The sequence below is a fragment of the Heptranchias perlo genome, chromosome 5 (assembly GCF_035084215.1).
Source record: "Heptranchias perlo isolate sHepPer1 chromosome 5, sHepPer1.hap1, whole genome shotgun sequence".
NCBI lineage: Eukaryota > Metazoa > Chordata > Chondrichthyes > Hexanchiformes > Hexanchidae > Heptranchias > Heptranchias perlo.
This window is the reverse complement of record NC_090329.1, coordinates 100922934-100948582: the sequence shown is the minus strand read 5'-3', so window position 1 is coordinate 100948582 and position 25649 is coordinate 100922934. Positions and strand designations below refer to the sequence as shown.

The window sequence follows — 25649 nt, the reverse complement described above, 5'->3', positions numbered from 1 at the left end:
ACACCACATCCACTGCGTTACCCTCATCCACACGCCTAGTCACCCCCTCAAAAAATTCGATCAAATTAGTCAGACATGATCTTCCCTTGACAAAGCCATGTTGACTATCCCTGATTAATCCTTGCTTCTCCAAGTGGAGACTAATTTTGTCCTTCAGAATTTTTTCCAATAATTTTCCTACCACTGATGTTAGGCTCACTGGCCTGTAGTTCCCCGGTTTTTCCCTACTCCCCTTCTTGAATAATGGTACTACATTAGCGGTTCTCCAGTCCTCTGGCACATCTCCTGTGGCCAGAGAGGTTCTGAATTACATTACAACATAACTTAATCCATTATATCTATGCCATTTTTCTAATTGTTCTCGGGATGTAAGTGACACTGGCAGACAGCATTTATTGTCCATTTTAGTTGTCCTGAGGTGGTGAATCTTCTCCTTAAACCACTGCAGTCCTTGTGATGGTGCTCCCATGGTGGTATTAGTAGGGAATTCCAGGATATTGACTCTTGAAGATGAAAAAATGGCAATATATGTCCATCAGAGTGATGTATGATTTGGAGGGGAACTTGGAGGTGATGGTGTTCCCATGCTCCTGCTGCCATTATCCTTCCAGGTGGTGGAGGTCGCGAGTTTGGTAGCTGCTGCCGAAGAAGTCATGACAAATTGTTGCAGGGCATCCTGTAAATAGTATACACTGCAGCCACGGTACGATGGTGAGGGAGGAGGTGGATGTTTAAGCAACAACAACAACTTGCATTTACATGGCGCTTTTAACTTGGGAAAATGTTCCCAGGCGCTTCACAGGAGAATAATCAGAAAAAAACTGACACCGAGGCAAAGAAGGAGACATTAGGACAGGTGATCAAAAGCTTGGTTAAAGAGGTAGATTTTAAGGTGTGTCGTGAGGAGGAGAGAGAGGTGGAGAGGTGGAGAGGCAGAGAGGTTTAGGGATGAAATTCCAGAGCTAAGCCAGGCAGCTGGGGCATAGCTGCCAATGATAGGGGCGAAGAAAGTCGGGGATGTACAAGAAGACAGAATTGGAGGAACACAGGAGATGAAGTGCTGGTCAAGCTTATTGAGTGATGCAGCTGCACCCATCCAGGTAAGTGGGAAGTATTCCATCATACTCCTGATTTGTACCTTGTTGGTGGTGGAGAGTCAGGAGGTGAGCCACTCGCTGCAGGATACTCAGCCTCTGACTTTCTCTTGCAGCCACGGCATTTATGCAGTTGGTCCAGTTGAGTTTCTGGTCACTGCTGACCCCCTGGATGTTGATGGTGGGGATCCTGGCAATGGTAATGCCATTGAATGTCAAGGGAAGAGCTACAAAAAGAGAGTATGAAAAGAAATTTGCAAGGGATATCAAAACCAATACGAAGAACTTTTATAGTTACATTAGGAAAAAGGGGGTGGTCAGGAGCAGTGTTGGCCCCTTAAAAACTGAAAGTGGGCATATTGTCATTGACAATGGGGAAATCGTGGACATGTTGAACGATTACTTTGCGTCAGTATTTACAGTAGAAAAAGAGGATAGCATGTCGGAAATCCCAAGAAAACTAATATTGAATCGGGGACAGGGACTCGATAAAATTAATATAAGTAAAGCAACAGTAATGAAGAAAATAATAGCACTAAAGAGTGACAAATCCCCAGGACCAGATGGTTTCCATCCCAGGGTTTTAAAGGAAGTAGGTGAGCACATTACAGATGCCCTAACTATATTCTTTCAAAGTTCTCTAGATTCAGGAACTGTTATTGGAAAATTGCACATGTCAGTATGCTTTTTAAGAAAGGAGAGAGAGGGAAACCAGGGAATTATAGACCAGTTAGCCTAACATCAGTTGTGGGGAAAATGCTGGAGTCTATAATTAAGGATAGGGTGATTGAACACCTCGAGAATTTTCAGTTAATCAGAGAGAGCCAGCAAGGATTTGTGAAAGGTAGGTCGTGCCTGACAAACCTGATTGAATTTTTTGAAGAGGTGACTAAAGTAGTGGACAGGGGAATGTCAATGGATGTTATTTATATGGACTTCCAGAAGGCATTTGATAAGGTCCCACATAAGAGACTGTTAGCTAAGATAGAAGCCCATGGAATCGAGGGAAAAGTATGGACTTGGTTCGGAAGTTGGCTGAGCGAAAGGCGACGGGGAGTAGGGATAATGGGAAGGTACTCACATTGGCAGGATGTGACTCAATTATTCACAATATTTATTAACGATTTAGATGAAGGCATAGAAAGTCTCATATCTGAGTTTGCCAATGACACAAAGATTGCTGGCATTGTAAGCAGTGTAGATGAAAACATAAAATTACAAGGGGATATTGATAGATTAGGTGAATGGGCAAAACTGTGGCAAATGGAATTCAATGTAGACAAATGTGGGGTCATCCACTTTGGATCAAAAAAGGATAGAACAGAGTACTTTCTAAATGGTAAAAAGTTAAAAACAGTGGATGCCCAAAGGGACTTAGGGGTTCAGGTACATAGATCATTGAAGTGTCATGGACAGATGCAGAAAATAATCAATAAGGCTAATGGAATGCTGGCCTTTATATCTAGAGGACTGGAGTACAAGGGGGCAGAAGTTATGCTGCAACTATACAAAACCCTGGTTAGACCGCACCTGGAGTACTGTGAGCAGTTCTGGGCACCGCACCTTCGGAAGGACATATTGGCCTTGGAGGGAGTACAGCATAGGTTTACTAGAATGATACCCGGACTTCAAGGGTTAAGTTATGAGGAGAGATTACACAAATTGGGGTTGTATTCTCTAGAGTTTAGAAGGTTAAGGGGTGATCTGATCGAAGTTTATAAGATATTAAGGGGAACAGATAGGGTGGATAGAGAGAAACTATTTCCGCTGGTTGGGGATTTTAGGAGTAGGGGGCACAGTCTAAAAATTAGAGCCAGACCTTTCAGCAGCGAGATTAGATAACATTTCTACACACAATGGGTGGTAGAAGTTTGGAACTCTCTTCCGCAAACGGCAATTGATACTTGCTCAATTGCTAAATTTAAATGTGAGATAGATAGCTTTTTGGCAACCAAAGGTATTAAGGGATATGGGCCAAAGGCAGGTACATGGAGCTAGATCACAGATCAGCCATGATCTTATCAAATGGTGGAGCAGGCACGAGGGGCTGAATGGCCTCCTCCTGTTCCTATATTCCTTTGATAATTACTGTCAAACTTCACGTAAATGTCACTTGCGATTTTGCTGTTTGTAGTCACATTATTATAAAATCCTTCTGCAATTAAAACTTTGCTCCTTCAGAGTTGGAAAAAGTTGACTTAAACCAAGATAGACAATGGCAATCAATTCTGGAAATATTTGGAATGTTTCATTCTGACTGTAATAACTTTGATACTATTTTGTTACTCATCATCATCTTTTTTCCATGTCTTCCTAATTTCACTTCCTTTTCTAATTAGGCTTATTGGATGAAATTCCAGTTGGCTATTAGTGAGACTTGCATTTTGTTCTGACAAAACAACTTTCTGATTTTAAAAACCTTTTTAACATTTTGTTTTTCCACTTTTAAATCTGCATTAATTTCCCGGTTAGGAGGCCAGGCGTACAACCTGTTCCCAAAGCTTCTGTTAATGCTATTTTTGAGACAAATGCTATTAATTGGATGTGGATCTCCCAAGGCGGTTCACTTTTTATTGAGGACTTTTTTCGACAACGTAGAACCATGATACAGAATGTTAGAGCACCAGTGAACTTCTCATGACTACAGCAAATTTGAATTTCTTCTGTGGATCATCAGCTTTTTTTTAAATGTACCAAAGGAGGAACTGAAGCCGATGGAAGGAAATCCAAAATGACTGTCAGTGGCATAGTTGCTTTCCTGCGTCTACAGCAGGCTGGAAACTGTTCAGTATGTCATTGTTTTGTACCATTAAAATACATCCCCCCACACCGGTCAGCCTGTAAGTGCACTTTCTCGTGTGGACTTGAGCAAGTGAATTGAGAAGGCCTCAGATTTAATCCTTGATCTCTGCACAGTTAGTTGATCTCACTCAGGGTGGTGATGGTAAGGTTGATCCAGTTTGTTCAGTACCCTGAGCTAGGGAGAAGAAAAAAATAACTCTGGCTGCTGTTCCGATTGAGCCACTAACCCTTGCTGAAAAGTACATTCATGTAGATGTTCACTGAGGACTCACCTAATAGACTCAGCTGAGCAGGATCCATCTCCACCATACAATTACATAATTGACCAACGTTGTCTGGGCTTACATGTAAAGAATGATCATTTTGGTGAGGCTTTGGGAGGGCTGTTGGTGCCTGTAACACTGTACAGTGAGCATGAGTCAGCACCTTTGGGGAAGAAAGTTGTGTGGAAAAAATATCTTTGTTTAAAAGCTAAAACTGATAGCACTTAAGATTTAATTCTATCAATTGCAGTTTCTTGTAACTATCAGAATTCAAATCACTTAATTGATGACGAGTTGATAGAAACATTTTTTATTTTCACGTGGGTTGGTTCCCTTAATTCTGGCTCCAATACCGTACTGCTGTTTCTATATTGACTGCTGACAGTGAAAATCATGTGATCTCTGCATTCTTTGAAAGAGTAAATCTTGTACAAATCACATACTTAGTCCTTGTGGCAAACAAAGCTGCTCTTCCCAGATTAGGAACGTAATGCCATATAACTATGTAATGTATTAATCTGAGCTAACTAGAAATCATGACTTTTTAAAAAAAAAACAATTTATTAGTATTCATGGTATTCTCATATTAACTTTTTCTCAACCTGTGATTTATTAATGCCTGACAATCCTGTGGAATGGTGACTAATTAACCAGTAGTCTAAAGCAGTGTGTAGCTGCTTTTACTGAGCAATAGGTATTCTAATGTATTGTGAAAAAACATTTAGAAGTCTTCGGTAGAAAATAACTGTTGGAGACATGTCTGGAATGTGACTGGTAGACAGGTTGATTACATAATACTAATGTGGGGAAAGTTCTTCAAAATAATTTGTGTGTTACAGGTGGTTATTCCCAGGAGCCCTATCCAAGCCAAGGGATTATTGCTATCGTGCATAGAGGACAAAAATCCTTGTATCTTCTTTGAGCCTAAAATTCTCTACAGAGCTGCTGGTAAGTTTCCAGGTGTATTGTTTTCTAAGCTCTGGTACAAGATTACCACAGACTACCGTTACTGGTTTTGTTGGAACTTATGCAGCAACATAAGCTAAGAAATTCATAGTGTTCTATTTCATTGGAAAATACAAATGTATTTGGCAGAGGTCAAAACCAGATGTTTATGTATGTATTCAGTGTTTATGTTGGCTTTCTGCTTTTGGTCCAACTAAGCACGGTATTATTGTGCTGCACTTTTCAAAGCTTGGAATTATTTTATTAAGGAAATCATCTTTGGTACTTTTTTCCACTTTGAGTAAGTTTTGAAGCAATCGTTCAATGATGTGTAAGCAGCTAACACTGAGAAAAGCCTTGTATGAGGAAGAATGTAATCGAAGCAATCATGTAGCACAAAGCCTTGAATTCAAAATTCTCAGATTTCTGATTTCAGGAACAATGAAAATAGAAGTATGAAATTGTAGCCCAAGATTGCTTACAAGATAAATTCACTGCATTGTGGTACTAAACTATACAGATCATGAAAATCTTTGCTGAGCTAGCTGATTTCAGGTAGGCAAGTTGAGATACAGCAATTGGATTCAATCTTGTGGGCTACAGGGGTTAAATCTGGGTTTTTTGAGGTGGCCGGGGGGGTGCTATGATAGGAACATACGGACACGAGTAGGCCATTCAGCCCCCAGAGCCTGCTCCACGTTTGAATTAGATCATGGCTGATCTGTACCTCAACTCCATTTACCTGCCTTAGCTTCATTATCACTTGATATCCTTACCTAACAAAAATCTATCGATCTCAGTCTTGAAAGCTCCAATTATCCCCACATCCACAGAATTTTGGGGGGGAGAATTCCAGATTTCTATTACCCATTGTGTAAAAAAGTGCTTCCTGACTTCTCTCCTAAATGGTCTGGCTCTAATTTTAAGATTTTGTCCCCTTGTTCTTGATTCCCCCACCAGAGGAAATAATTTATCTGTATCTACCCTATTGAATCCGTTTAACATTTTAAATACCTCGATCAAATCACCCCTCAATCTTCTATACTCCAGGGAATACAAACGAAGTTTATGCAACCTGTCCTCATAATTTAACCCTCTAAGCCCAGTATCATTCTGGTGAAATTGCGCTGCACCCCCTCCAAGGCCAATATGTCCTTCCTGAGGTGCTGTGCTCAAAACCGAGCACAGTACTCCACATAGGTCTGACCAAGGCACTATACAATTGATGCATAACTTCTTCCCCTTTGTAATCCAGCCATTTTGGAGAGAAATCAGGAAACATTTTTTTATGCAGAGGGTAGTGGAAATCTGGAACTCTCTCCGTCAAAAGATGTATGGATACTGGGTCAGTTGACATTTTAAAGACTAAGATTGATTGATGTTTCGGTAAGGGTATCAAAGAACGTAGAACAAAGGACAGGTAAATGCGTGAGTGTATGGATTTACGTACATGTGAATGTATGCGCACGTGTGTATAAATATATAAACAAAAATATTTGTCCTCAGGATGTGAGTGATGCGGCATTTATTGCCCATCCCTAGTTGCGCTGTGAAGGCGATGGTAGGTCTTCTCCTTGAACCACCGCAGTTCTTGTGATGTTGCCCCCACAATGGTGTTAGGTAGGAAATTCCAGCAATAATGAAGGAATGGCAATGTATGTCCAAGTCAGGATGGTGTGTGACTTGGAGGGGGACTTGGAGGTGATCTTTCCATGACATAAACCTGATGCATGCATGGTTCCAATGTTATCATAAGTCTCCGACTCAGCCCCACAGAATAAATGGGTGAATTTAAAATGCAAGCATTGCACCATGTTGTGGAACAGTTTCCATTGGAAGCAGCTCTGCACTTTAAATGGTTCATTGCAAGAAAGGATAAAATTGATGAGTTTCTGGAGATTGAGAAAGGTCATTTATGTAAGAGCTAGTTTTTTATGCGAATGAATGATCCTAATAAAACTGCAAATGTGCGGGCAATTCTGGATGTTCTGTGTCCAAACTACTGAGGAAGTCTATTCCAACTTTGACTGTGTGCAATAAAAGCTGCTACTGGTAAGTTGGTTACTGTTGTGACCTAGTGGGTATTTTCCTTAGCTGCAGCAGTTACATTCCTAAAGTGGTACATTCTGTTCCTCTGACTCATAAATATAAATTTTATAGATCTGCAGGAATCATGCCAGTTCTAACCACATGGCGTTAAAATACACTAACAACCTCCATTTTTGTTTTAAGTAGTTGAACCGTTTTGATTGGTCTAATACTACAGATTGACCTGAAACTAATTGGTTTCAGACATTCATTTGAAAAGTTTGTTCTTGGGAAAATAATATTTGCAATCTGATTTATGTAAGCAAAAGGATGGTATCACTTAGTGCAAAATGCAGTTAGTATAATACTGTATTTTACAGTTGATACTATATATATTTTTCTGAATTCACTTAATATACCCAATTAAAAGAAAATGTTAAAAAGATGGGTTATCACAGTAGAATTCTACCAAAATGTTCAATAAAATAATAGTCTGTTATTTTTCCATATGGAATAGGATATTGCTTCGAAGAAAAAGTACTCCCTGTGTACTTCCCTTTCCCCTAAGATGCATGTTAACAAGGAGAGAAACAAATAAAGCAATGTTAAAATTTAACAATCAATTAATCTGTGTACATTTGACATCAAAAGATGCTTGGTGCAAAATTAAGACCAAAAGCTGTGCTTGGTAATGGAATTTTATTAATCGTTGACCAGTTTCAGGCTTGCACAGCAAGGCAAAAATAAATAATTGTGGTAGAATAGAAAAACACTCAAACAATTTCCTAGTAAATTAATTGTGCTTTATTCACAATATCATGCAGAAAAGCTGCCTGTGAAAGGGAATTGGAAGCATTTGGCGTTCCATCTCTGCAGTCTTTGACTAGTATGCTAGATATGCAGAATGCAGGGCAACACTAGCCAAAATACACAGCAATGAGCTATAGGTAGGTGAGCATACCAAGGTTATATAATATCTAAGAAGTGTTTTTGGGGTCAGAGTATCCTATCAGTACATAGGACTTTTGTTGAAATCTATTTGAGTACTTTATTGCACATGCAAAGCGTGCCTGTGGTCAGTTTTATGTTCCAGGGGCTATTCATATTGTTAACTGGTGGTGGCAGTGTTGCATGCATTAGGAATACCAAATGGTGAAATACAGTATTAACATGACAGTGAAGCTTAGTTACCCATATATTAAGTAATCTTTCATAAAGTTCCATTTTTTTCCTATTGCTCTTTAAGTTAATTTATCCAGTTTATAGAAATAAGATTATAAGAAAATCCTGTTTAATAACATTTTAAAACTAATCTTTGTTCAATGCTGATGAAGACATCAGAGGTTTTTCTGCTCAAGTTATGGCAGTTTTCTAGTGTTAGGCCTGGGTGGAAAGTTGGGTGGGAACCTGTATTGCCGGATCCCTGCCTATTTCTGCATCCATGCCAATCTTTCAGCGACACTTCTGCTAGACACCAGAACTGCCCACCCAAATATGGGTGCAAGACCCCTGCAGCAGCAGCAATTTTTCCACCTCCTTACCTTCCCATCCCGTGGTGGGCAACCAGACACAGGCAGAAAGACCACCAGGAGCTCGCCAAAATTAATAGCATGAGGCTGATCTTGGGAAAGTCACTGGGATGAGTGGCATGACAAACGGGCATGCAGAAGCCTAACCTCACCACACTTCCAGGTGATTTCTTGGAATCTCTAAACCCCATGCCCTTCTCTTTCCCCACGCACCCCCCCCCAAAGCTGTGAAAGCACTTTTGTTTAATGTTTTACAGTTTTGTAAGTTTGTGCACAGTGTTCTTAGAACCATTTATAGACAGCTCCATTTCAATTTCTTTTGCTCCTCCAGTCTCTTCCCCCCACCCCCCCGCCCCCCCACCAAAACTGACTCATGATGGTTGTAGTTAGGTTATAGTTCTAAGGGAACCACCATTGTTCAGTTCCACACCATGGTGTAGATGATCATTCGTCATGTGTGAGTTTAGAAAGTGAGTGTTAGTGTGTTCAACCATGAGAGGCAAGGCAGCTGAGCCTGATTCGGTCTTCACCTGGAATATACACTTCACTTTCCAGCAGGTGTAACTGGATAGCAAACAAAAGTGGGAACACTAGCTGACTTTTATTTCCCCCCACTCCCTAGCCCAGGGATCCTGAGGCTAACTGATATACCCATCCCACTATCCTGCTTCAAATCAGCACTGTATTTATCAACTGTGCCATCAGAAGAGCCCTTTTAAGTTTTTTTTAAAAGAGATTTATGCATTTCACTTCAGACTCCTCCTTCCCATTTGAAGGACACAGAATATACCCTAGGTGGGGGACTTCAATGTCCATCATTGAAGTCTGAAGGACATAGCTCACAGACTGGGCTTGCGGCAGGAGGTGAGAAAACCAACATGAGGAAATAACACACTTGACCTTGTCCTCACCACTCTACCTGTCGCAGATGCATATGTCCATGGCTGTATTGGTAGGAATTACCACCGTACAGTCCTTGTGGAGACCAAGTCTCGTCTTCCCACTGTGCGGCGCTAGAATGTGGAAAATTATGCATTTATGTTGTGTCCACAAAAAACAGGACAAATCCAACCCATCTAATTATCGTCCTATCAGCCTACTACCAATCGTCAGTAAAGTAATGGAAGGAGAGGTCAGTAGTGCTATCAAGCAGCGCTTACTCACCGATAACCTGCTCACCAATGCTCAGTTTAGGTACCGGCAGGACCAACCTGCTCCAGACCTAATTGCAGCCTTAGTCCAAACATGGACAAGAGCTGAATTCCAGAGGTGAAGTGAGTGACTGCTTTTGACATCAAAGCAACATTCGACTGAGTGTGGCACCAAGGAGTCCTCGTCAAACTGAAGTCAGTGGGGGTCGGGGGAAAACTTTCCAGTGGCTGGAGTCGTACCTAGCACAAAGGAAGATGGTTGTGGTTGCTGGAGCCCAGTCATCTTAGCCTCAGGATAGTGCTGCAGGAGCTCCTCATGGCAGCATCCTAGGTCCAACTATCTTCAGCTACTTCATCAATGACCTTCCCTCCATCATAAGATCAGAAGTGGGCTGTTTGCTGATGATTGCACAGGGTTCAGATCCATTTGCAATTCCTCAGACAATGAAGCAGTCCATGCCTGCACGCAGCAAGACCTGGACAACATCCAGGCTTGGTCTGATAAGTGGCAAGTACATTCACACCACACAAGTGCCAGGCAATGACAAACTCCAACAAGAGAGAGTCTAACCACCTCCCCATGACATTCAATGGCATTACCATCGCCGAGTCCCCCACCATCAACATCCTGGGAGTCGCCATTGACCAGAAACTTAACTGGATCAGCCACATAAATGTTGTGACTACTAGAGCAGGTCAGAGGCTGCAAATTCTGTGGCGAGTGGCTCACCTTCTAACTCCCCAAAAGCCTCTCCGCCATCTATAAGTCAGGAGTGTGATGGAATACTCTCCACGGGCTTGGATGTGTGCAGCTCCAACAGCACTAAAGAAGCTCGACACCATCCAGGACAAGGCAGTCCGCTTGATCGGCAGCCCATCCACCACCTGAAACATTCACTTTCTTCACCACTGGCACACCATGGCTGGTGTGTGCTATCTACAGGATGCACTGCGGCAACTTGCCAAGGCTTCTTTGATAGCACCTCCAAAACCCGCCACCTCCACCATCCAGAAGGTCAAGGGCAGCAAGTGAATGGGAACACCATCACCTCAAAGTTCCCCTCCAAGTCATACACAATTCTTACTTCGACATAAATCGATGTTCCTTCATCATCGCTGGTCAACATCCTGGAACTCCCTACCTAACAACACTGGGGAGGGGGGCGGGGGGTACCTTCACCACATGGGCTGCAGCGGTTCAAGAAGAAGGTTCACCACCACTTTCTCAAGGGCAACGAGGAACAGGTAATAAATGCTGGCCTTGCTAGCGACGCCCATATCCCCAGAATGAATAATTTTTTTTTAGGTGTGTTCCATGGTCCATTCAAAAAACGAAGGCGGTCCTATCAGGGGAGATAACTTTATTTGTTTCCATGATGGGATAAGGGGCTACCAAGAGAAAACAATTCACTCCTTTATTGTAGCCATTGATTAATTTAAATCTAATAGATGCATCTTTGGCAGTTGATAAACGAGAAAACACTGTTGCGTTCAGAACGCTTATTCTATATTTGATTCATCCCTCTGGGATTTTCTAAGTACTTTGAAATGCTAGCTAATGAAAAGAAAGGCAAGTGCAAGTCTTGTAACCCAGTTGACCGGGTGGGGTCATGGTGTGCAAGCTCAGTTTCCATCAAATGGTGGTAGCAAGTCCAGTTACTTATTGAATAAGATTAACCCTTATGACACTCTTGGGAGCGTTGTTGGTCATTTTTTTTCTTCTGCCCTCGTCCTTCAATCCTCTGTTGCTGTTGTTGACAATTTTCTCCAGCTGGAAACTTTTTTTCTTCTGTCCATTCTTCCTCAGTCTCTGTTTGTTTCCTTTCCATTGTATCAACCTGAGTCATCATCCTACCTAGTGTTTGACTAATATTTTCCAATGTAGCAAAAATATTGTCCTATTTCTTGCATTCTGTAGCAGAATTGAACATGAAATTTAAATGTTTTCCTTGCTTCAATCTTGCTTTGACAATGCTAATACCATTTTATCCCACAGAACTAAAATCCAGTAAGATCTGTGTTCCTTGTGTTATCCTATTTTATTCAAATCATTGCCATTGTGATTCTTCCAAGGAAGGAGGAAACCATTGTTGGTGTCATTTTACCCAGTGATGTTATTTTAGTGATTCAAAGGCCAGATCTAATTCACAGCCTCCTGGGTGGCTGCTTATGGGTAAAAATCTATAAAAATGTTGACTGCAGTTAAAAGTTGTGTTCAGAAGGAAGCTAAATTGTGTTAGTAATGTTTACTAACTGGAATGGTGATGGTTAACTTCTTGCCCTGTAAACTGCAGGCAATACTTTGTTTTATTATACTTGTGCACTTCAATTTTTCTTTTAAAGTAGTGGAGAACAAAAACTTATGAGTAGACAATGAAAAGGAGATATATTAAGTTTGCGAGGCAGCGCCTCTTTAGCAGCATGTGTGCATCGCAAAATCGTGTCTCTGATCTCATATTGCATTCTCTCTCCGTCTGATTTTCCAACTGCTTTTTATAAGAGATAGGAGCAGGAGTAGGCCATTCGGCCCCTTGAGCCTGCTCCGCCATTCAATTAGATCACTTTCCTGCCTTTTCCCCATATCCTTTGACTTCCTTGCTGATCAAAAATTTGTCTAACTCAGCCTTGAATGTATTCAATGACTCAACCTCCACAGCTTTATGGGGTAAAGAATTCCAAAGATTCTCGACCCTCTGGGAGAAGACATTCCTCCTCATTTCCGTCTTAAATGGCTGACCCCTTATTCTAAGACTATGCCCCCTAGTTTTAGATTCCCACATGAGGGGTAACATCCTCTCAGCATCTACCCCATCGAGTCCTCTCAGAATCTTGTATGTTTCAATAAGGTCTCCTCTCATTCTTCTAAACTGCAATGAGTATAGACCCAACCTGTTCAATCTTTCCTCATAAGACAACCCTTCCATAAGAACATAAGAACATAAGAAATAGGAGCAGGAGTAGGCCAATCGGCCCCTCGAGCCTGCTCCGCCATTCAATAAGATCATGGCTGATCTGATCCTAAAACTAAATTCATGTCTAATTTCCTGCCCGCTCCCCGTAACCCCTAATTCCCTTTACTTCTAGAAAACTGTCTATTTCTGTTTTAAATTTATTTAATGATGTAGCTTCCACAGCTTCCTGTGGCAGCAAATTCCACAGACCTACCACCCTCTGAGTGAAGAAGTTTCTCCTCATCTCAGTTTTGAAAGAGCAGCCCCTTATTCTAAGATTATGCCCCCTTGTTCTAGTTTCACCCATCCTTGGGAACATCCTTACCGCATCCACCCGATCAAGCCCCTTCACAATCTTATATGTTTCAATAAGATCGCCTCTCATTCTTCTGAACTCCAATGAGTAGAGTCCCAATCTACTCAACCTCTCCTCATATGTCCGCCCCCTCATCCCCGGGATTAACCGAGTGAACCTTCTTTGTACTGCCTCGAGAGCAAGTATGCCTTTTCTTAAGTATGGAGACCAAAACTGTATGCAGTATTCCAGGTGCGGTCTCACCAATACCTTATATAACTGCAGCAATACCTCCCTGTTTTTATATTCTTTCCCCCGAGCAATAAAAGCCAACATTCCGTTGGCCTTCTTGATCACCTGCTGCACCTGCGTACTAACTTTTTGATTTTCTTGCACTAGGACCCCCAGATCCCTTTGTACTGCAGTACTTTCCAGTCTCTTGCCATTGAGATAATAACTTGCTCTCTGATTTTTCCTGCCAAAGTGCATAACCTCACATTTTCCAATATTGTATTGCATCTGCCAAATCTCCGCCCACTCACCCAGCCTGTCTATATCCCCTTGTAGGCCAATATTCCGTTTGCCTTCCGGATTACCTGCTGCACCTGTATATTGACTTTTTGTGTTTCATGTACGAGGACACCCAGATCCCTCTGTACTGCAGCATTTTATAGTATTTCTCCATTCGAATAATATTTTGTTTTTTTTATTTTTCCTCCCAAAGTGGATGACTTCACATTTTCCCACATTATATTCCATCTGCCAAATTTTTGCCCATTCACTTAACCTGTCATGCCAAATTTTTGCCCATTCACTTAACCTGCCACAAAAAGTAGACCTTGCTTTATGTGTGCGGAATCCATTCTTTAAAAGTATGTAATTTGGGTTCCATAAAAGATCTTGTGACCGTTGAAAGGTCTCTCTTTTCCCCTCGCAAGCTGACTTGATGCAATTTTTTAATTGTGATTTATGTGACTTCCTCATTTTTGAGTGCCTGTATTGGTCATCTTTCATGTTTGTGAAGGTTCAATTTTAGGTCATTTTGGCAGCAGGGAGAAATTTTCTGAGTCACGCTAGTCTGCAGTCTTGTGTCGTTGTCTTAAATGCAGCAAAGCAAGCTGGGAGGATGGAAATCCGTTTGGCCATTCCAATTGACCGGAATGTAGAGGACCATCTTCAAGTGCAGAAACACTTCAGGGGCTACATTCATTTTTGCCTGTATCCCAGGAACTGAGTGCATATACTCTGTCAATCCAACCCGGTGATGTCTGAGATGACTTGTATTAGTCACCAGAGATGCGTTGGTGGAGCTATGCTGGCTGATTTGCAGACCACCTCAAGGAATGCAAAGGCACCACCTGTAGTTCTGAAGCTCACACAAGGCTTTTAGGCCACAGCAAGGGACAACAGTCGATGTTCTACATAGACGAATCACCATGTTTGCCAAGGCAGTATCTTCACCTGTTTCCAAAGGGAAAGGACCAAGAAGCCACAGTAGGCTCAAGACCTTTATCAGCGGTAAAGTTTCCTATAGTGCAGAGCATTGTGGATGGAAGCCATTTGGCCATCACCGCTCCACATGACAACCTGTAAATTGACATGAACGGGAACAGCTTCCACTTTGTAAATATGCAGGTAATTAGTGACCACAGAAATATCATTGTGCACATCATTGCCAGTTTCTCAGGAAGTAAACATGATTTATTCATTCCTGCAGCAGTCCACCATTGCCACATCCCATTGAGGGGCTCTGTAGATTGAATGGTTGGCTTTGTAGTCCTGGCTCAATACACCAATCAGGAACACCCACACAGCAGTGGAGCAACAATACAATGAGGTCCATGCCACCATCAGAATTAGTGTGGGGCACACCATTGGCATGCTGAAGCAACAGATCTGCTTCTGGAATTTCCTCCCTAAACCCCTCCTCCTTTAAGGCGCTCCTTAAAACCTACCTCTCACTTGTCCTAATATCTCCTTATGTGGCTTGGTGTCAACTTTTGTTCATAGCGCTCCTGTGAAGCAGAACGTTTTGCTATGTTAAATGTGCTATTTAAATGCAGGTTATTGTTGCTGTTTGGACGAGTTAGGAGGGCTGATTTTGTAGTCCGTTATCAAGGTGAGCAAGATGATGACCATGTGCTGCATGTTGCACAATTTTGTAATCCAAAGTGGTATCAGGTGGTGTAGGATGACCAGAAACCTGATGTCTCCCAGGAGGAGTAGGAGGCCGACAACTTGCCACTGATATTCAGGTAGACTGAGTGGACTGAAACACTCATCGCCAACTACTTTCAATGAATGACAACTTTCGCGCTGTGCAGTCATGAATTTACAATAAAAGTACACACATTCCACCTCCCAATGAAGATAGCACACATTCCATCCATTCAAACTGATTTGCCCTGGTCTTGCTCCATACCATTGGTAAGAACCTTTCCAACACTCATCCCAAAAAACACGCCATATACAACCAGAAATTAAAATAAAATGAATGTATTCCCATCTTCCCGCCTCGCCCAAAGTTCTCTAAGACCTATACTCATACTTTTTCTTCGTGTCCTTATAAGATGTGTTTGTCCTAATCCTCCTGTTTGTCAATCTTAGACTGATGAAAATCTGTCAGAGTGGGAAGAGCAACTGTGGTGACAGTTGGTGTGAGAAATGCAGCCCTGTTGGGATGCATGGATGCCTGGGTTCTCTGAGTGCAGAGTAATCCAGTGTCCCTGAAACACCTGGAGCCAATTGCACTGTGGCTGCCAGCCCATCCCCACTTTCTGCCAATTTCTCAATCCTTTGAGGAGCTTGACTGGAAAAGGAACTTGTGCTATCTTTTTGAAAGGCGGCTGCCTCATGGGACTTTCCACGTGCCAAACTCTCGGAGCTAAATCTCCCAGGTGTGGATGAAGTTTGACATCACTGCTGGTTCTAGACAGGTGACCAATCAATCAGTTTGTAATGTAAATTGCTATTTGTGTTGTATAGTGTATTGCTTACCTTTTTGCTTTTGTGAATTATTTTGTTTATTTATTTAACTTGGAAACACAATTTGGACAGTAGTTTAAAGTGGTATAGGAGTGTGACATTTTCTGTCATCTGAATTGACAGAAAATGTAGTAGGCATCCTATGCATTCTCTAGAATAAAGATGCAAATTTCAGTTCACCGGAGAATCTGCTGACAGAAAATGTCATTCTGTTTGCACGAGGAAAGAGGTATTGGAGGTTAATGTTATACAGTATATGAGGAACGTTTTGTTTTTAAAAGAATTTGTGAATACCTTTGGGGTCATCCTGAGCAAGCATCAACAGGAGAGAGATCTTGCCACAATTACCATCCCCAAAGATCTTGATTGCTTCATTCGAGTAGCCGTTTACTAATGAAGTCACTTGCGTATGGAAAGCTTTCTTAATCCCTGTATTGAAGATTACAATCCTTGCAGCATAAAGCTGTTAGTGTAATCTACGTTCATATCGTGTGCAGTAAATGTAAAAATGTTGAGAACCAGTTCTCATCATACACGGTAACTACTTGTGAGCATTATAAGAGTGAAAGGTGTTACAAGTGGGATTGTTTTATTCAAAAATAAGAACACAGCATCTGTGTTATATCATTCAGAAGCACATTAACAAAGTTGTGATATAGTTTATAATCTTGGGTTGTTCCTGTTCAGGTTTTGCTGCTACACTGAGCAAACTCGACTCTTAAAAAAAAATTATTGTGAACATTTGTGAATAAACTCCTGTGTCATGTAAGTTCTGAAAGCTTGGCGAGCACATAAGAACATAAGAAATAGGAGTAGGCCATACGGCCCCTCGAGCCTGCTCCGCCATTCAATAAGATCATGGCTGATCTTCAACCTCAACTCCACATTCCTGCCCAATCCCCATATCTCTTGATTCCATCTCAGTCTTAAATATATTCAATGACTCAGCATCCACAGCCCTCTGGGGTAAACATAGAAAATAGGAACAAGAGTAGGCCATTCGGCCCTGCGGGCCTGCTCCACCATTCAAAATGATCATGGCTGATCGCCTAACTCAGTACCCTGTTCCTGCTTTTTCCCCATATCCCTTGATCCCTTTAGCATTAAGAAATATATCTATCTCCTTCTTGACTACATCTAATGACTTGGCCTCCACTGCCTTCTGTGGTAGAGAATTCCACAGGTTCACCACCCTCTGAGTGAAGAAATTTCTCCTCATCTCGGTTCTAAATGGCATACCCCGTATCCTGAGACTGTGACCCCTGGTTCTGGACTCCCCAGCCATCGGGAACATCCTCCCTGCATCTAGTCTGTCTAATCCTGTTAGAATTTTATATGTTTCGATGAGATCACCTCTCATTCTTCTAAACTCTAGTGAATATAGGCCTGGTCGACCCAATCTCTCCTCATATGTCAGTCCTGCCATCCCAGGAATTAGGCTGGTAAACCTTCTTTGTACTCCCTCCATGGCAAGGACATCCTTCCTCAGATAAGGAGACCAAAACTGCACACAATACTCCAGATGTGGTCTCACCAAGGCCCTGTATAACTGCAGTAAGACATCCCTGCTCCTGTACTCAAATCCTCTTGCAATGAAGGCCAACATACCATTCGCCTTCCTAACTGCTTGCTGCACCTGAATGCTCGCTTTCAGTGACTGGTGTACAAGGACACCCAGGTCTCGTTGCGCCTCCCCTTTCCCCAATCTATCACCATTCAGATAATAATCTGCCTTTCTGTTTTTACAGCCAAAGTGGATAACCACACATTTATCCAGGTTATACTGCATCTGCCATGTTCTTGCCCACTCCACCCAACTTGTCTAAATCACATTGGAGCCTCTTTGCATCCTCCTTACAGCACACATTCCACCCCAGCTTTGTGTTGTATGCAAACTTGGAAATGTTACATTTAGTTCCCGCATCCAAATCATTGATATATATTGTGAATAGCTGGGGCCCAAGCACTGATCCCTGCGGTACTCCACTAGTCACTGCCTGCCACCTGGAAAAAGACCCGTTTATTCCTACTCTCTGTTTCCTGTCTGTCAACCAATTCTCAATCCATGCCCGTATATTCCCCCCAATCCCATGTGCTTTAATTTTGCACATTAACCTCTTGTGTGGGACCTTATCAAAAGCCTTCTGAAAATCTAAATTCACCACATCCACTGGTTCTCCCCTATCCATTCTACTAGTTACATCCTCAAAAAACTCCAGTAGATTTGTTAAGCATGATTTCCCTTTCATAAACCCATGCTGACTTTGTCCAATCCCATTAATGCCCTCCAAGTGTTCAGTTATCACATCTTTTATAATAGACTCTAGCATTTTCCCACTACTGATGTTAGGCTAACTGGTCTGTAATTCCCTGTTTTTTCTCTCCCTTTTTTAAATAGTGGGTTACATTTGCCACCCTCCAATCTGTAGAAACTGTTGCAGAGTCTATAGAATTTTGGAAGATGATCACCAATGCATCCACTATTTCCAGGGCCACTTCATTTAGTACGCTGGGTTGTAGATTATCAGACCCGGGGGATTTGTCAGCCTTTAGCCCCATTAATTTCCCTAGCACTTTGTTTTACTAATACTGGTTTCCTTCAGTTCCTCCCTCTCACTAGACCCTTGGTTCCCTAACATTTCTGGCAGGTTATTTGTGTCCTCCTTTGTGAAGACAGAACCAAAGTATGTGTTTAATTGTTCTGCCATTTCTTTGTTCCCCATTATAATTTCCCCCATTTCTGACTGTAAGGGACCTACATTTGTCTTTGCTAATCTTTTTCTCTTGACATATTTATAGAAGCTTTTACAGTCAGTTTTTATGTTCCCTGCTAGTTTACTCTCATACTCTAATTTTCCCCTCTTAATCAATCTCTTTGTCCTCCTTTGCTGAATTCTGAACTGCTCCCAATCCTCAGGGTTGCTGCTTTTTCTGGCAATTTTATATGCCTCCTCTTTAGATCTTATACTATCCCTAATTTCTTTTGTAAGCCACGTTTGAGCCACCTTTCCTGTTCTTTTTTTGCACCAGACAGGAATGAATAATTGTTGTAATTCCTGCCCACGTTCTTTAAATATTAGCCACTGCCTAGCCACAGTCATCCCTTTTAGTAAAGTTCCCCAATCTATCATAGCCAACTCGCACCTCATACTTTCATAATTTCCTTTATTTAAATTCTGGACCCTAGTTTCGGGTTCAACTACTTCACTCTCCATCTTAATGAGGAATTCTGTCATGTTATGGTCGCTCTTCCCTAAGGGACAAGATTGTTAATTAATCCTTTCTCATTGCACAATACCCAGTCTAGGATCGCCTGTTCTCTAGTTTGTCCCTCAATTTATTGGTCTAGAAAACCATCACGTACACACTCCAGGAATTCCTCCCCCACAGTATTATTGCTAATTTGGTTTGACCAATCTATATGTAGATTAAAGTCACCCATAATTATAGTTGTACCCTTCTTGCATGTGTCTCTAATTTCCTGTTTAATGCCCTCCCCTACATCTCCACTACTGTTTGGGGGCCTATAGACAACCCCCACCAACGTTTTCTGCCCCTTGGTGTTTCTTAGCTCCACCCATACAGATTCCACATCGTGATTTTCCGAGCCAATATCCTTCCTCACTATTGCATTGATTTCCTCCTTTACTAACAATGCTACCCCACCTCCTTTCCCCTTTTGCCTGTCCTTCCTAAATATTGAATACCCCAGGATGTTCAGTTCCCATCCTTGGTCACCCTGCAGCGATGTCTCCGTAATCGCAACCATATCATAACCATTAATATCTATCTGCGCTGTTAATTCATCTACCTTATTGCGAATGCTCTGCGCATTAAGACACAATGCCTTTAGACTTGTCTTTTTATGATTGCTAGTCATCTTAGTTTTATTTTGCACTATGGCCCTATTTGTTTTTCGCCCTTGTTTTCTCTGCCTTCCACTACTGCTTCTTCCCTTTCTGTCTTTTGTTTCTATCCTGTGTTTCCTCTGGGTCCAGTTGAGCAGAGCCTGGAGAAGAGTGCTCCCACCGACGCGGACTCTCCACGGCTGCACCTGCCACCGGGGTCTACTCGTGCTCACTTGTGTGTGGTGACTCACCATGTGCAAGCCTAACTAACTGAGGACGGGGACTCACCAAGGTTTGTGTATCTGCGCTGGTGGATGGCTGGCTCAGATGTGACCATTCCCCCTCAGAGGCCGGCAGGTCCTCTGAGGAATCGCCCTCCGCAGTCATGGCGGTCGCAGATGGCCCTGCAAGAGAACAGAAAGCAATATTAAGCATGTGGGCAATTGTTGAGGTGCTGCAGATGCCAAGTGATGTTAAGATCATTCGCTATCATGAGTGCTGAGGTTAGATTTCTGTCACCAGCTGCTTGTGCGCTTCTAGTCTTGGTGACCACCATGGACAGGCACTCCAGCGTATGGCTTATTTCCATTGCCTGCTGCTCCACGTCCGTTAGGACCACCTGGTGTGGCGGGCCCCCTCCCGGGCATTCTGGCATCACTTTTCTTATCAAGGCAAAACACAGAGAGGCGTGATTGAGTGATGGTTGCATAGTGACCCGCTGCATGCATTGGTGTGGGTGGGGATGACCATGAGGGAGATACATGGGAGGGTGTGTTTGAGACATAGCCATGAAATTGTATGAGGGTTGGGTTGCATGGTAGTGTTCGAATGGGAACTGGGGCGATGAGTAAGTGCAGGAAAGATGAGGATGATGGTTGAGTGGATGTGAGGAGTGATGCGAGAGTATTGTGGTGGCAGTGCAGAAGGAGTTTGGTGGTGGTGGTGATGTGGAAGACGGAGTGTGGGAAAGTGCGTAAATATACTCACTTTGGCTGACCTGGTTCGGTCATTAAAGCACTTCCTGCACTGGACCCAGATTCGGCTGACATTGCTGCTGCTGCTGACCTCCTCTGCCACCTCGAGCCAGGCCTTCCTGGTGGCAGAGGCAGGCCACCTCCTCCCATCTGATTGGGAAAAACGTTTCCCTCCTACTACTCACTCCATCGAGCAGCACCTGGAGTGAGGAGTCAGAAAACCTTGGAGCAGCCTTGCCTCTGGCCTGCTCCATTCTATTATTTTGGTTCTTTGCTGCAGGAGGAGCATGGGAGGACTGCCCCTTTAAGGAACAGGCTCCTCCTGCTTGACAGCCTGTGATGCGGTTGCCACAGTGCACCCGCTGCACAGGTCTGGAACGGGAAACCCGGAAGCACGCTTAAGTACCTTCAATTATGATGTGGAGATGCCGGTGATGGACTGGGGTGGACAAATGTAAGGAGTCGCACAACACCAGGTTATAGTCCAACAGCTTTATTTGAAGTCACAAGCTTTCGGAGCTTTGCTCTTTCGTCAGGTGAATGAAGAGTTGCATAAAGGCACAGCATATATAGTCAGAGAACAATGCCTGGTGATTACAGATAATCTTTCTAACTGCCCTTTATCACACCTCGGCAGAGAGATAATCACAGCAATCAAAGGAGTGAATGGTGTTCAGACAGGTTAGTCAGGGAAACATTACATCCAAGAATACTGAGGTGGGGTCACAAGGGGTCAAATCAGAAAGACAGAGAGAGAGACCAGAAAGATAGAGAGAGAGAGAGAATGACCAGTTGTATTAAAAACAGATAACTTTTTTTCGCTAGAAATCGCAGCAGGTCCGGCCGCATCTGTGTATGGAGAACAAGCCAACTACGACTTGAGTATGGATGACTCTACGTCAGGTGGGGTTACATGTAGCGTGACATGTAACCCCATCTGACGTAGAATCATCCAGACTCAAGTCGGAATTGGCTTGTTCTCCATACGCAGATGCAGCCGGACCTGCTGCGATTTCCAGCGAAAAATAGTTATCTGCTTTTAATACAACTGGTCATTCTCTCTCTCTCTCTGTCTTTCTGGTCTCTCTCTCTGTCTCTCTCTCTCTCTGTCTTTCTGGTCTCTCTCTCTCTCTCTCTCTCTCTCTGTCTTTCTGATTTGACCCCTTGTGACCCCACCTCAGTATTCTTGGATGTAATGTTTCCCTGACTAACCTGTCTGAACACCATTCACTCCTTTGATTGCTGTGATTATCTCTCTGCCGAGGTGCGATAAAGAGCAGTTAGAAAGATTATCTGTAATCACCAGGCATTGTTCTCTGACTATATATGCTGTGCCTTTATGCAACTCTTCACTCACCTGACGAAGGAGCAAAGCTCCAAAAGCTTGTGATTTCAAATAAAACTGTTGGACTATAACCTGGTGTTGTGCGACTCCTTACATTCATACCTTCAATTAGGCTGCGATCGCGTGCAGAGCACCCCGATTTCACTGGGCGTGTTTCCCACGCGCCCAGTCGACCCCCCGCTGTCAACCCCCCTCCCTCCTAATATCGGGCCCTTTGTCTCCTCCTTACAGCTTACTTTCCCACCTAACTTTATATCGTCAGCAAACTTGGATACATTACACTTGGTCCCTTCATCTAAGTCATTAATATAGATTGTAGATAGCTGAGACCCAAGCACCAATCCATGCAGTACCCCACTAGTTACAGCCTGCCAACCTGAAAATGACCCGTTTATCCCTACTCTCTGTTTTCTGTCCGTTAACCAATCCTCTATCCATGCTAATATATTACCCTCAACCTCATGAGCCCTTATTTTGCGTAACAACCTTTTATGTGGCACCTGATCGAATACCTTTTGAAAACTGAATATTGAATAGCAAAATTGAACATATTGAATTGCAATAAAATGTGTGCCCCACTGATCAAATTTTTTTTGCTAACAAATCCTCAAGTAAAATTTTGTTAGTCATTGTGTAAATTTACTGAGTGATTTGGTTTATTAATCTAATTCTTACAGAACATACATATTCTTTAAATAATATTTCTGTAAATGGGTATGTGACAACTTAATTTGCAATGTAGTAGAATAAATTTATTATCTTAGATGATGAATGCTTCCATAAAACTTAAGTTCATTGTAAAGTGCTAATCACATCGGTGCATAGTATACAAACTAATCTGTTTTGTTCTTTTATTTACTTTCATTTACTCAGTGGAGCAAGTTCCTGTGGAAGCTTATCAAATCCCTCTTTCTCAAGCTGAGGTCCTGGAGGAGGGAAATGATGTTACACTTGTTGCCTGGGGAACTCAGGTCAGTATTTGTTTATTTTATTTTTTGAAGCTAGTCGCTGGTAAAAACATAAGAAATAGGAGTAGGAGTAGGCCATATGGCTCCTCGAGCCTGCTCCGCCATTCAATCAGATCATGTCTGATCTTCGACCTCAACTCCACTTTCCTGCCCAATCCCCATATCCCTTGATTCCCCTAGAGTTGAAAAATCTATCTAACGCAGCCTTGAATATACTCGATGACTCAGCATCCAATGGGGTAGAGAATTCCATAGATTCACAACCCTCCGAGCGAAGAAATTCCTCCTCATCTCAGTCTTAAATGGCCGACTCCTTATTCTGCGACTATGCCCCCTAGTTCTAGACTCTCAAGCCAGGGGAAACAACCTCTCAGCATGTACCCTGTCAAGCCCCCTCATAATCTTATATGTTTTAATGAGATCACCTCTCATTCTTCTAAACTCCAGAGAGTGTAGGCCCATTCTACTCAACCTTTCCTCATAGGACAATCCTCTCATCCCAGGCCTATTGTGTTTGATATAAAATCATATCCTTTAAGATTCAGTTGATTTGAAAAGCAGCAAATAGAGATTAATACATGCTGTGTTAAGTAATGTGACATTTATATTACCAGGAAGAGAGAATTAATAAGTACTAAGCTGTGTAAAATCATGTTTCCAAGTTAAATAAACATTCCAGTGTGTGTCACAGTATGGGTTGTTCACTGTGTATTTTAAAAATGATTATATATGTAATTGAATAAATCTGGTACAGTTATTAAAGCTTATTATTTCTCTATCTGTGATTAGTACTCAATATCTGACCAACTTCGTTGACATTTTTGAGGAAGTGACATTCTAAATGAATGTTGGAAATTTAGTGTACCTGGACCTTCAGAAAGCCTTTGATGAAGTCCTATATGAAAGGTTGCTACACAAGCATTGAGCAGTGGATATCTGAGATAGAACTTGTATATGGATAAGGAATTGGCTGAAAGAGAGAAAGCAGCAGGTACCAATTAGGAGAAGGCTTAGACAGTCGAGATGCACTGTATGGAGTGCCCAAGGGATCGGTGCAGGGATCTCTAGTGGAGGAAAGTCGAGCCTGATAAAGCAGCCAAGAAACTACAGAAGAATCTAGTTAAAAGTTGTAAGTGCGAGGAACTTTCTTGTATATTATTAAAAACCTTGCAGAGGTCATGCAGTTCCTGTCCACAAACCTTACTTCCTGTTGTCACTTTTTATGGTCACACTTTTCTGTCTGTGTTTACCATTGTAAATTGCTTTGTCAACATTTCCCATTTAATTTTGTTGTGTTAACTGTCACGATGTAGCATACAGGCTCTTTACACTAGGTTGGTCTGTGGAGAGAGCTTCTCCATCTTGTATCTAAAATACATTCATCAACCGACTGTGGATAACACCATGAACAATTTACTAGTTGCAAATGAATGTGTAAGGTACTACAGACTCGAAGGACAATAGAGGACTTGCACAATGAATGATATGGAACTAGCTAGGGGAGAGGCTGAGAGATCTGGAGTGATAGTAGACTCTGCAATTACCGTATCAATTTATTGCAGAGCAGTAATCAGTAAAGCAAACAAAATACTGAGCTATATTGCCAAATCCAACGAGTATAACCCTGTAGGAATTCTCTGGTCAGGGAACATAAGAAATAGGAGCAGGAGTAGGCCATTTGGCCCCTCGAGCCTGCTCCACCATTCAATAAGATCATGGTTGATCTTCTACCTCAACTCCACTTTCCTGCCCTATCCCCATGTCCCTTGATTCCCTTAGTGTCCAAAAATCTATTGATCTCAGTCTTGAATATACTCAACAACTGAGCATCCACAGCCCTCTGGGGTAGAGAATTCCAAAGATTCACAACCCTCTGAGTGAAGAAATTTTTCTTCATCTCGGTCCTAAATGGCTGACCCCCTATCTTGAGACTATGACCCCTAGTTCTAGACTGTCCAACCTGGAGAAACAGCCTCTCAGCATGTATCCTGTCAAGCCCTCTAAGAATTTTATACGTTTCAATGAGATCACCTCTTATTCTTCTAAACTCCAGAGAGTATAGGCCCATTTTACTCAATCTCTCCTCACAGGACAAGCCTCTCATCCCAGGAACCAATCTAGTGAACCTTCGTTGCACCCCCTCTAAGGCAAATATATCCTTCCTTAGGTAAGGAGACCAAACCGGACACGGTCTCACCAGAGCCCTGTATAATTATAGCAAGACCTCCTTACTCTTATACTCCAACCCCCTTGCAATAAAGGCTAACATACCATTTGCCTTCCTAATTACTTGCTGTACCTGCATGTTAACTTTGTGTGATTCGTGTACAAGGACACCCAAATCTCTCTACCAACATTTCTTAGTTGCTCAGCTTTTAAAAAATATTCTGCTTTTCTATCCTTCCTCCCAAAGAGGATAATTTCACATTTTCCCACATTATACTCCATCTGCCACCTTCTTGCCCACTCAC

At 42.4% G+C, this 25649-nt stretch overlaps 1 protein-coding gene across 2 annotated transcripts in view; it reads left to right on the top strand.

Annotated features, from left to right (window-relative positions):
* The window catches only part of bckdhb (branched chain keto acid dehydrogenase E1 subunit beta), a 410026-nt gene that overhangs the window by 120782 nt on the left and 263595 nt on the right, over nt 1-25649 (top strand). For both annotated transcript variants that reach the window (XM_067984924.1, XM_067984923.1), the window contains 2 exons: nt 4999-5107; nt 23084-23181. In XM_067984924.1, coding sequence (XP_067841025.1) covers nt 4999-5107; nt 23084-23181 — 207 coding nt within the window. The remainder of the gene's footprint in view (nt 1-4998; nt 5108-23083; nt 23182-25649) is intronic.